Source organism: Orycteropus afer, unplaced genomic scaffold (genome assembly GCF_000298275.1).
Source record: "Orycteropus afer afer isolate SDZICR_OR568_19922 unplaced genomic scaffold, OryAfe1.0 scaffold00085, whole genome shotgun sequence".
Taxonomy (NCBI): domain Eukaryota; kingdom Metazoa; phylum Chordata; class Mammalia; order Tubulidentata; family Orycteropodidae; genus Orycteropus; species Orycteropus afer.
Window position 1 is genome coordinate 7,439,014 of NW_006921672.1, and position 12,163 is coordinate 7,451,176.

Below are 12,163 nucleotides of genomic sequence, written 5' to 3' on the forward strand. Positions count from 1 at the left end.
ATCCTACTTCCGTAGTGATACTGCCTCGGAAACCCAAGGAGGGGTCGCTATGAGTCGGGGCCGACTCGACGGCACATAACAACAACAACAAGAGTAAAGGTTCAGGAAAGCAGATAAATTGCCTGAAGTTTCTCCCATGGAATGGGCGGGAGGAGGATTGGGAACGTCGTCGTAAATTTAACCCCTGCGCCATCAGGGCTCCCTTTGAAGGCGGTTATTAGGTAGTTTTTAAAAGTGAATTCTCGAGGGGGCACCCGGATTTGAACCGGGGACCTCTTGATCTGCAGTCAAATGCTCTACCCCTGAGCTATACCCCCTCTGCTGGATAGAAGAAGATTACAGCTTAATTGTAATGTCTATTGACCAGACAGTGCCTCTCGGGTGACTGATAATAATCTGGTGTCTATAATGAAGTGCTTCAGGTTTCCCAGGGTCAGGGGAAAAAAAACAAGGTAATGCTGAAGAACCAAGAGAAAGTTGCAGAGACTGTTATCCTGGGAAACCCCAGGAGAGGTCGCTATGAGTCAGAATCCACTCGAGAGCAGTGAGTTTGGTTTTGGTTTTGTTATGCCCATGTCAGTAAGCAATCTGGACCCAAGCAATGGGACAAGAGGGAGAAGCCGGATCTGACCCAGGCATAAAGGTCCGTGATGTATGCTATGGCATCTCCCTCCTCCATCACTACAGCGTTTTCTACCTCTGAATTCTTGAGTACGAATCAACTCAATGGCAGTTGTTGTTGTTGTTGTTGTTGTTTAATTTCCATCCTCGTCGCCTGCAACTTGAGCTACATTGAATCACCAGCCAAGTGATTTGCTCACAAAGGCAAATGTTTCTTTTGTTTTTCCTAAGACCCTCTCTGCGCCCATCCTGGATTAGCTGCATTAGTCTTCATTCTCTTAGGCATCTTCAATTACCACCCCATCCCACCTATTTCCAACGTCAATAGTTTTCTCCTAAATTGGTAAGTTCTTTTATCTGTGATCGCCTGCCCATTTGTTTCTTTCTCAATACCAACTTTTAAGAAAGTTTATGACTTAATTTCCCTTATCAACCACTATCTGTCTCCACAGCTCTACTATTGCCTGTGTTTGCTTTCTCAACGTAAGTTATTTTTCCTCTTTGAATGTGTATCTTGTTTTTTCTGACTAGATTCTAAGCTCCTTGAGGGCAGAGACCATGTTGCATTCGTTTTTGTATTCTCCACAGATAGTACTTAGCACAATGCCTGGGTTCACTGTAAGCCCTGGGTTGTATTTGCCAGAAAATTACAATCCTAATGAAGCTCAAGGAGCACTGGTGGCCTAGTGCCTAAGGCATTTGACTGCTAACCAGTAGGCCGGCAGTTCAAATCCACCAGCCACTCCTCGGAAGGAAGATTGGGCAATCTACTTCCATAGTGATACTGCCTCGGAAACCCAAGGAGGGGTTGCTATGAGTGGGTTCTAACTCCATGGCACATATCAACAACAACAATACTGCCTCGGAAACCCAAGGAGGAGTCACTATGAGTCTGATCCGACTCGATGGCAGTTAGTGAAATAAAGCTCAACTATTGCATTACACCATGTCTGCCCCCAAATAGCTGAATGTTGTTGGAGAAAAGATTATCAGTCTGTCACTGCTGTAATCTCAAACAGGCTTTCTGTGTAGCGTTCCTATACCACTTCTCATTTTCTCACTCTCCCAGAATGCTATTTCACATTTTCTCCTGTCAGATCGATGTTGGCTGAAAGCAGAGAATACCAGAAAGATGTTTACCTGTCTTTTATTTACTATGCAAAGGTATTCGACTGTGTGGATCATAAGAAATTATGAATAACATTGCAAAGTATGGGAATTTCAGAACATTTAATTATGTGAAACCTGTAAAAAGACCAAGAGGTGGTCATTAGGACAGAATAAGGAGATACTGTGTGGTTTTAAATCAGGAAAGATGTTGTATCCTTTCACCATACTTCTTGAATCTGTATGCTGAGCAAATAATCTGAGAAGGTGGACTATATGAATAATGCATTATCAGGATTGGAGGAAAACTCATTAACAACCTGTAAAGTACAGATGACACAACTTGGTTGCTGAAAACAAAAGCTCGAATCATTTATTGATGAAGACTAAATAAAATTTTCTATGGATTGCAACTCAACAGAGAAAACAAAAATCCTCAGAACTGGACCAATAAGCAACATTATGAAAGATGGAGAAAGTATTGAAGTTGTCAAGGATTTCATTTCACTTGGATCCACAATCAATGCACGTGGAAGCAGCAGTCAGGAAATCAAATTATATTGCATTGGGCAAATCTGCCTCACAAGACCTCCTTAAGTGCTTAAGAGCAAAGATGTATGTCACTTTAAAGACTAAGGCGTGCCTGACCCAAGCCATGGTATTTTCGATTGTTTCATATCCTTGTGAAAGGTGGACAATGAATAAGAAAGACCAAAGAAGAATTGATGCATTTGAATTGTGCGATTGGAAAAAAATATTGAATATACCATGGACTGCCAGAAGAAGGAATAAATCTGTCTTAGAAGAAGTACAGCCGGAATGCTCCTTAGAAGTGAGAATGGCTAGACTTTGTCTCGCGTACCTTGGTCATGCTATCAGAAGGGACCAGTCCTTGGAGAAGGACATCATGCTTGGTAAAATACAGGATCAGGGAAGAGGAAGAAGACCCTTAACAAGATGGATTGACACAGTGGCTGCAACAATGGGCTGAAGCAGCAAGGATTGGGAGGCTGGTGCAGGACTGGGCAGTGTTTTTTCTGCTGTACATAGGGTCACTATGAGTCAGAACCTACTCAATGACCCCTAACAACAGCATGCCTTCCACCTCTTACCTCCCCTCCTCACTCAGCTGACGAGCTTGCCTCCTCCTTTTTAAAGAAAATACTACTATCTGATGCAGTAGTATGCTGGTAAATGTTGAACAACTGGCCCTGGCCTCCAAATCTGTAGCATTTACCAATTTCTGTGGTGCAAATACTCCCACCTGCAGATTTCAAGCTACCAATATGAAGTCAACTGGCTTAAAAAATTTCTGAAAATTTAACCATCAATTCTCACAGGCTGGTATGAGCTGAATTCAGCACACTCCTGGGGTGTCAACTTATTGATGAAGAATCAATAAGTAATATATATACACTGATTACTCCCAAACTTATATTTTCTGCCTGGACATATCCTCTGAACTCCTGAATTCACTAGATTGATCTCTAAATGTTTATTCAACAGCTCTTCTTAAATGTCTATTAAGCACCTTAAGCTTAACTTGTTGACCCTAATACTAGAATGTGAAGTCTATGAGGAAAGGGAGCTGTACTTTCTGTATAGGAGTTTAAAAAATAATCTCTTGATTTTTTTCCCCCTAAATCTACTTCTTTCCCAGGGCTATTTATCTCAGCAGATCACACCACCATCCACCTAGATAGTGAAGAAAAAAGAAGAGTCATTCCTGGTTCTTCTTTCTTTCTCTCTCCTTTTCTCATCATTCCCAAGCATCCAACCTACAGCAAGTGCTACAGCTCCACTGCCGTGGTCCATCTGGATGCCTGCACTCCTTTCCAGCTCTCCTGTTCTATTTGTGGAATGATGGCCTCCCAAGGATGTCCACCTAGTAATTAATCCCTGAATTTATGAATATATTACCTTATATGATAAAGGGGACTTTGCAGATGTGATTTAAATTAAGGATCCCAAAATGAGGGAGATTATCCTAGTGTTGTTGTAGTGTGCCATGAGTCAGACTCAACTCATAGTGACCTCTCCTTGGGTTGCTGAGGCAGTACCACTGTAAGAAGACAGAATGGCTAGCAGGCTTGAACCACCAGCCTCCTAGTTAAGAGTTAAGTGTCTTAGGCATTATGCTACCAGAGCTCCTGGGTTAGCCAGGTGGTCCCAATGTAATCACAAAGATCCTTTTAAGAGGGAGACCAGAGGATCAGAGTCAGAGAGAGATACAAGGGCAGAAGCAGAGGTCAGAGGGAGAGAAGATACTATGCTGCTGGCTTTGAAGATGAAGGAGTCATAAGCCAAGCAGGTGGCTTCTAGGAGCTGGAAAAGGCAAAGAAAGAATTTCTCCCCTAGAGCCTTCAGAAGGAATGCAGACCTGCCAGCACCTTGATTTTAGCCCAGTGAAACTGATTCTAGAGCTCTGACCTCTGGAACCATAAGATAATAGATTTGTGTTGTTTTAAGTCATTTGCAGTGATTTGTTACTGCAGCAGTCAGAAACTCATACTCTACTATAGTCTGTAATCTACAATGTCACCACCATCTCTCACCTGCACTATTGTAATAGATTCATAACTGATCTCTCTTAGTCACCTCATGACCCCTTACAAATCTTTCTGTAGCAGTCTGGGAAATAATTTAAAAAAACAAACGAACAAACAACAACAACAACAACACCCTGCTCCAAACTGTCCAATGGCTTTTGATCCATTGGAATAAAATTGAAACTCCTTACTGAGCTCTATAGGACTCCACAGCCCTGGCTATTTCTCCAGCTCTCTTGACTTATTCTCTCCCTTGTCTGCCTTTTTTCAGTTGTTCTGGCCTTGGGACCTTTTCATTTGCTCTACCTGAATGCTCCCACCTCCCTCAGATGGCCAGATAGCTATTTCCTTCATGTTTCCCAGGTCTTAACTCCAAAATCACCTTCCCAGAAAGTCCCTTCATGACAATCCAGTCTGAAATAGTCCTCCAGTACTTCCCAACACTTCATCTTCTGAGTTATTTTAATCATTTTTCTTATGACTGCTGGGTATGGGTATTTCCTTATTTATTTGTGCATTTGTTTCTAGTCTATCCTTCCCACTAGACTGTTAACTCAGTGAGAATGAGACACTCATTTTCTATTGAAAGTGTCTTCCTGCACCTAGGCCAAACTTGCACATAGTAAGTGATCCAAAAAAATGAAAGGGATCACTAGAGAATATGGCTAGGGAAGAATTCTCAGTGAAGACAGAGATGTCTGTTTAGCTGGTGTTTGTACGCTTTTTAGTGACCAGGGAAAAAGATCTAATTTTGAAAGAGGTTGTTCTCTGACTTTTTAGTGGAGAGAGAGGAATAAGATTGTGGATGAAGAATTGAGCCTAGAGAAGTCAGATTGGTACATAAATTCATATGTTTTCAAACTACCATGTCTTAAATTTGATGTCTAAAATTTTATCTCCCCATTAGGAGGAAAAAAATCACTTTGAACAAATAATTTCGGTATAAGGGGAGTTTGGAATCAATATAAAAACAATCTACCAGCACTTTGCAGCAGAGGGGGTATAGCTCAGTGGCAGAGCATTTGACTGCAGATCAAGAGGTCCCCGGTTCAAATCCGGGTGCCCCCTCAATTACTTATCCTATTTTTCTTCACAGTTTCTCAGTTATAACAATAACCTTAGTTAAAAATCAGCCGGCTCTGAACCTGGAACCATGTCCCAAGAGCTATTGTTTTTTTTTCGAGCCGTGGGCAGTGTTTTTCACCTGCCGGATTTTCTCTTCAAATGTCCCCGGGACCAGAGAATGAGAACAACAGAAGTCTGAACCGAGTCCGACTCGCGGGCGAGAGGTTCAAGTGTGCTCTGTTTTAAGGCAGAATGAAGGCGCCGAAATAGTCCCATCTCCAAGGTTACTCCAAACCTGTTGTTCACCACCTGGTTTAACGTTAATTGTAATTTGTTTCTGGTTAAAAATGGTGTGTCGCGAGCAGGGCGTGGTGGGAAATAGTATTATTTTGCCTAGTTTATATTCTACCAGGAAAACTAGAAGGACGAATCCAGGTTTACAAGGTGTAGTGTAAAAGGACAGCACAGGTACAAGGCAGAAAGTAAAAGGCAGTCAGGGTTCCGTTTCTTGTGCTGGCTGAGCGATCAGAGTTTCTGCATTGATGAACGTTAAAGAGACTAAGTTCGAGGCCTCTTACTGGAGAAAGTGTTCTATTTCTTAAGTGTTTGGTACCAGACCACGTTTTTGCTCTCTTCATGTCCAGTTCTGCCACGCAGCTCACAATAATGCAAACCATGTTTTCCTTTTTTCCTTTTTTTTTTTTTAAAGACTCCCTAGTACTCCCCCGGGGCCGGAGGCATGACACAACCAAATTCCAGGTTTAAAATATCTTGCAGCTGCCCCTGACCCAGGCAGTATGCCTCTCCCCTACTTTATTTTTCCTTTTTTTGGGCAAAACCCAGTCTAAGGGGGATGTTCCTGCTTCTACTTTCCTTACATGTTACATTTTCCTAGGGCTCAGTAGTGATACTCTCAGTCAGTCACGCAGCCAGCAGATACCTGTTCCCATCTAGGTTATGAAACTCGATGGCCTTCGATTATTATTAGTTCAGCGGTTCTCAAAGTGTGACCCTCCGGGACCAGCAATATCGGCATCATTTGTGAACTTACTAGAAATGCAAATTATCAGGGCCTCACTCATAGAGCTACAGAATCGGGTTTAGGGTGCAAAAAAAAAAAAAATCTCCACTGGGTTTGTTTAACCTAGGGTGCCTTAAGCTGTTGAGGTGATTCTCATGTGTGCTCAACTTTGAGAACCACTGTCTATATTAATTTTTATCCAGTTGCATCAGGTTAAAACTTTGTTTGTAATTTAAAATGAGCTTATGGGTGTGCATTGGCCATTTGAACGTTCTCGAAGTGCTTTCGTTCTGCCTGTTATCATGAGTAATAAGGGAAGGGTGACCACAGCATGTCCCTGTCTCCGGTAATATATAATAAAGGAAGTTGAAGTTGGAGAAGAGCTGTCTGTGGATTTTCCTTTCTTGACCCACCCACTCCCACCAGGAACGTAACGCCAACTCGGGGAAGTCATCCTGTCCCTTGAACCCGTTCTTAAAACTGCCAGACACATCTGGGGCTGGAAGAAATCCAGACTCCTCTTGGAAGCTTTTGTACCTGATTTGGGCGCACACCCTCCCCCCTTCTTTTGCTGAGCACAAAGCAAAACCGAAAGCTTTCCATTTAGGATGGAAAATGAGGAAGGGATTTTTTTCGAATTTTTTTGTTTTCTTTTAACCTAGGACCCAATGTTAAAATATGAAAGTCCAGAGAACATGAAACAGAATTACGGAAGTTATAGGGAAAGAACAAAAAGGGTAGAGAGGGGGCACCCGGATTTGAACCAGGGACCTCTTGATCTGCAGTCAAATGCTCTACCACTGAGCTATACCCCCTCGCCGCTGCAGGGCCTGGAAAGGGGTCTTTTGAGTGCTAAGATACTATTGCCACTGCTCTGTATGAGCCGTGGAGCTTAGGAGAAAGGAACGAAGAAGGAAAAGGGACGAAGCGGAAAGCAGAGGGTGTACGAAAAACCGGAGGATCCCGGAGAAAGCTACAAGGCAGAGGCGCGGGAAGGAGAAAGAACCAGCCCGGGCCGCGAGGCGCAGAGTTGGAGCGGGAGGGACAGGTCCTGCCCCACAAATGTGGGAAAGGGTGTATGGGGGAGGGGAGCTAAATGAGGGGTGGGGCAGAGGATTCCCACTAGGTCTGCAGATTCACGGCAGGTATAGACGAGTACAAGATAAGTCCCCGAATAATGCCCCACGGTGAATCTGGTCTGGCGTTCAGAATACATGCGCGAGGTTTGACCACCTCCTGCAGCCCGGGCGCCCCAAATGTGTGCCCAGACTCGTTCCGCACTGCCCGTGGCGCGGGAAGTGCCTTTGCCAAAGCCGGTTCCCGGTGCCTTGCCGTCGGGGGCCGCTCTCCAGCGCACCGTCCACCAGGGCGCGCAGGGGCGCGGGGACCCTCGGAACGCACCTAGGCGCGCACCCCTGGCCCCGCAGCCCTACCCGGAACCCGCCCCCGCGCAGCCCCACGTCGCCCGGGGAGCGCGCCTCGTCGCGCGCGCCCCTACCCGCGCCCGCGGCGCGTTCCCGCCCCGGTGCAGCCCCTCCTCCCCGCCGTGTTTATTAGGGGAAGGAGGGCGGAGGCGGAGGCCAGTTCCCGAGCTCCAGCCGCCGTCGCCGCCGTCTGTATAGTCGCAGCCGCGGCCGCCTCGCGCCAGTCCGCCCCGGGGACAGAGAACGCGCGCGAGCTCGGGTGCCCCCGCCCCAGTGTTTCACGGAGCCATGAATCCCAATTGCGCCCGGTGCGGGAAGATTGTGTACCCCACGGAGAAGGTGAACTGTCTGGATAAGGTGAGCCTGGCACCGGAGACGCGATTTTGCAATCCCCGAGTGCTCGGGTTGGGGGAGGAGAGAGGGGCCGGGTCTAAGGCGATCCCTGGAGGCGGGAAGGGAGGGCGGTGTCTTGGGGTGTAAGGACAGACCCCTGTCTGGAATCCAGCAGATCCGGGGCGAGAAGAGTCCACGCGTGGCGGGACTGAGAACAGAGTGGGTTCTGTGCCCCGGACTGAGCGGATGGGAGGGGAGCAACGAAGCCTGCCTGATGTGTGTGGGGGGGTATTTAGGGGTGCAGTTCCGCCCCCTAAGGCCGGGAGAGTGAGAGGAGCCGGCCGCTCCCTCTCCCCGCTGCGCCCAGCGCCAAGTAGGCGGAAGCGCGGGGCGCTGGGGGAGGGGGTAATAGGGGGCGGGGCAGAGACTGGGGGGCCCTGACGAAGCAGTGCCCTCTGGTAGCGGATGGCCCCGCTTTTTGGCCTGGAGACTAGGAGGTGGAGGCTATCAGTCCGGAAGTGTTGCATATGGTGAAGGGGGCTTCGGATAAGGACTCGCGCCCCACCGAGGGGGATCCTCTTTTTGGAAGACCTGCAGCCCCCTTGGTGATTCGTTGGTTAAGGGACCATCAAACCTACTCCCTTTGCTTCCCAACCCCCAACTCAGATTAAAAACCAACTCAGGGTGCTGGGCGGCCCAGCCTGAACGGGGCGCGGTCGGGTGCTGGAGTGGGGTGTGTGTGTATGTGGGAAATATTTCGCAGAGATGTCTTGAAATTGTGCTCAGAGCCTGGAGACCGGCTCGTAGAACAAAGAGCTAACTTTTCACAGCAGGTTTCTCCAATGGAGGGTGGGGTTGGCCGAGTTCAGGGGAAGCCAAGGAAAGGGGAAGGTGTTTGGGAGGAAAACAGGGTGGCCTGGTGGAAATTTCATTGTCTCTTGGGGGCCCTTATACTCGCCTCCCATGCTGGACTCCTTCATCTGGTTGACATTATACTTCTGGAGGGGGATGGAGAGTAGAACTGGATGTTTTCAGCACAGTTTGGGTCGATCGGGTCCTCTTGGAACCTCCCTAAGGCAAAATCTGCCCCCCTCCTCAGACAGCAGAGACCCCTGGGATTTTGTATCTGTCTCCATTGTGTCATCTTTCAAAGCTGGTTTCAAGTCCAAATATTCCCATCTTACTGTCTGAATTGGCAAGGGTGTGGGGTACAGGGTGGAAGAGGGATGCAGAGCTCTGGTGCCCAGTTCATTTTAGACCGGGAGCTGGTTTTAGTTGGAAAGGGTAGCTCATTGAATATTGTGTCTCCCCTCCCTTTTGGGGCTGGAGCTTTCTCAATGACCCTTGGCCTCTGAGTCAAGATGAAGAGGTAGGATTCTGAGGTTTTGAAATACATTTGAAGTTGCTCTTGGCGGGACAGAGAATATAGGACTATGGCTCTTTCATTGCCCCTCTTGGCTTGGCTGGGCAGGAAGAGAGAGGGAGAAACATATGTGGGCAGAAGGGGAAGGTGCTGACCTTCTCAGTGACCATTCCAGCTTCTGAAGGGTAGAACTCGAGCTTACAGGGACTGTTAGTTGTTTGTTGTTAGGTGCGGTCGAGTCAGCTCTGACTCATAGTGACCCTGTGTACAACAGAACGAAAACACTGCCTGGTTCTGTGCCAGCCTCACAATCCTTGCTATACCTGAGCCCATCGTCGCAGCCACTCTGTCAATCCAAGAATTGTCTCCTTGAGAAGTTACCTGACTTTGGTCACTGGGGTTTTTGCTCTTCTCTGGTGGTAGGGATTTTGGCTTCTGTACCTTGAGTTCCCTGTGCCCCCTTTTTCTCCCCAGTCATCAGTTAGGAAGAGGCTGTGGACACTTTGATTATTTAAAAAAAAAAAGAAAAGAAACAACCAAACTCCGACTCATAGTGACCCCTCCTTGGGTTTCTGAGGAGAGATTGCTAGACTAAGTTGGGAGACTGGATCCTAGGTACAGGTCTGCTCCTGCCAGCTTTATGAACTGTTCTGGGCCTTACAGTTTTTGCCATCTGTGAAATGGGTATGATGATGGCATTTCCTTGGAGGTGGGACAGTGTACTTGGAAAGTACCGGCTGAAGTGCCTGGAAGGGGTTGTAGTAAACTGTACCCTCCCTACCTCTTTGGGATCTTGTGTCTAGTCTGACATTACTCCCCTTGTAAAGACCTCCAGTGTTGTGTGTCAGAAGGGAGGGGGAACTCCCTAGGTGATCTCTTGCCCTGGCTGGAAGAGGACATTCAGGTGGGATGTCCAGGGAAATGGGAGTTGGTGATTCCTCCCTCTTTTTAGAGCTTTCGCTATAGGAGGTGGCTGCAGGGAGACTTCACCCCTGCACTGAGCAAGAGGCCTGGTATCAGACTTATTTTTCTTAACCCTCTTCAGGCAGTAACTGGTACCTGGAGGATGTTGTGCTGAGACCTGGGGTTGGGGATCATTCAGTCCCATAGGCACTGTTGCTAGCCAGCTTCCTGAGGCTTCCCATTTACAGCAAGGGATTGTTACAGTGAAGGAATCAAATTAGACTCACTTGTTAAAGAGCACTGGTGGTGTAGTGGGGAATATATTTGGCTGTTAACTTAGAAGGTCAGCAGTTCAGACCCACCATCTGCTTGGTGGGAGGAGGATGAGACAGTCTATTTCTGTAAAGATTTAATTTATAGCCTTGGAAACCCAATGGGGGTCGCTGTGAGTTGGAATCGACTTGATGGTGGTGGATTTGGTTTTGGTTTATTTTTTTGTCCCCCTGCAAGTTCCCTTATGGCTCTTAACCTACAACATGACCCAAAGCACAAGCTACTTCCCCAGGTTAGCCTTTTCTCCTCCCTGAGCCGTATCTCCCAGAGGTACAGGTAAGTAGAGGCTATGTCACCTCTGACTGGTTGCCCTGCCCCCAACCTGCAGTACCCAGTGTGCAGTGCACGCTGGATAAATATGTATTGCTGATGACTGTGTTTGAGGAAGGAGGTCGAGATTTGCTTCCCCAGAGGACTTCTGGGATTAGGGTTGGGGGAGAAACAAGGTGACCTCATTCCCTCATTCATTCTACAAATATTTATTAAACACCTGCTTTGTGCCAGGTACTCTGAAGGGCTGCCACAGGGCTTTGGGGAGGGAGAGAGGCTTTGTTTCTTTTTCCTATCAGCTGTGTATCCTCTACATTTTGAGTGAGATGTAAATTCTGTCCAGGCCTTGGTGGGAAACATCATTTCTTTCTGGGGACCTGCATTGTCAAGCATCTTGCCTTGTCCCTTTTCCCTGGCTTGCTTCCCCAAGCTCAGGTGGAAAAAGGAGACATTTGGGAAGGTGAAGGATTGGCCGCACATAGTTCCACTAGGGTCTCTGCCTCTGGTTATCTGAGCTCCTGAGCAGGGGACAACAAGTTAAAGAAGGTTGGGCTGGACAGTGGAATGCCTAGGTTCAAGGACACGCAAAGGAGACAGATGCTTACAGTTGTGGTAGTGGATTTTCCTAGCTGAGGCTTAGAGGAACCCATTATCAACTTGTGACCATCCATTCCTAATAGCTTCTACTTAATACCATGTGCCAGGTCTTCACAGCAGCATCACAAAGGAGGTGTTACTGCTCCTGTAAATTATGGACCCCATAAACTGAGGCTGAGATGGGTGATGTGGCTTGTCTCTTTCTCCTAGTCAGAGCTGGAATTCAATCCCACAGTTCTTTCTGCTCTGTTCGCCTGCTATGTTTGCCAAAAAAAGTACTTTTAGTTACACTGCCTCTTTAGTGTGGAAAGTAGGTCCCAGCTCTTCCTAACCCTGGGTGGCTAGGACCCTAACAATAAAAATCTCCCTTTGGAATCTGTGGAGTCACAGCAAAGGTTCATAGAGGATCTGTGCCTTTAAGCCAGTGGCCCAGGTGGCCAACTGAGCTAGGCTAGTGACCGGGCCAGGGTGGGGCTGGTATTGCCCCTGGAGGAGGGAGAAACTGTAATCCTGGTTGACAAGAAGGGAGAAGAGCTCATCCTCCTACCCTGAGTCACAGCCACCCCAGGCAGCCTGG

The 12,163-nt window shown here is 47.3% G+C and overlaps 1 protein-coding gene and 3 non-coding genes across 4 annotated transcripts in view; 2 read left to right on the forward strand and 2 right to left on the reverse strand.

Annotated features, from left to right (window-relative positions):
• Positions 1-245: 245 nt before the first annotated feature.
• TRNAC-GCA lies at positions 246-317 on the reverse strand. The gene has a single exon. It is a non-coding gene; the product is annotated as a tRNA-Cys (tRNA).
• Positions 318-5,273: 4,956 nt separating this feature from the next.
• On the forward strand, positions 5,274-5,345 carry TRNAC-GCA. Its single transcript has one exon. It is a non-coding gene; the product is annotated as a tRNA-Cys (tRNA).
• A 1,761-nt stretch (positions 5,346-7,106) lies between these two features.
• On the reverse strand, positions 7,107-7,178 carry TRNAC-GCA. The gene has a single exon. It is a non-coding gene; the product is annotated as a tRNA-Cys (tRNA).
• Positions 7,179-8,075: 897 nt separating this feature from the next.
• The window catches only part of LASP1 (LIM and SH3 protein 1), a 48,089-nt gene continuing 44,001 nt past the window's right edge, over positions 8,076-12,163 (forward strand). The window contains exon 1 of the mRNA XM_007942013.2: positions 8,076-8,144. Coding sequence (XP_007940204.1) covers positions 8,076-8,144 — 69 coding nt within the window. The remainder of the gene's footprint in view (positions 8,145-12,163) is intronic.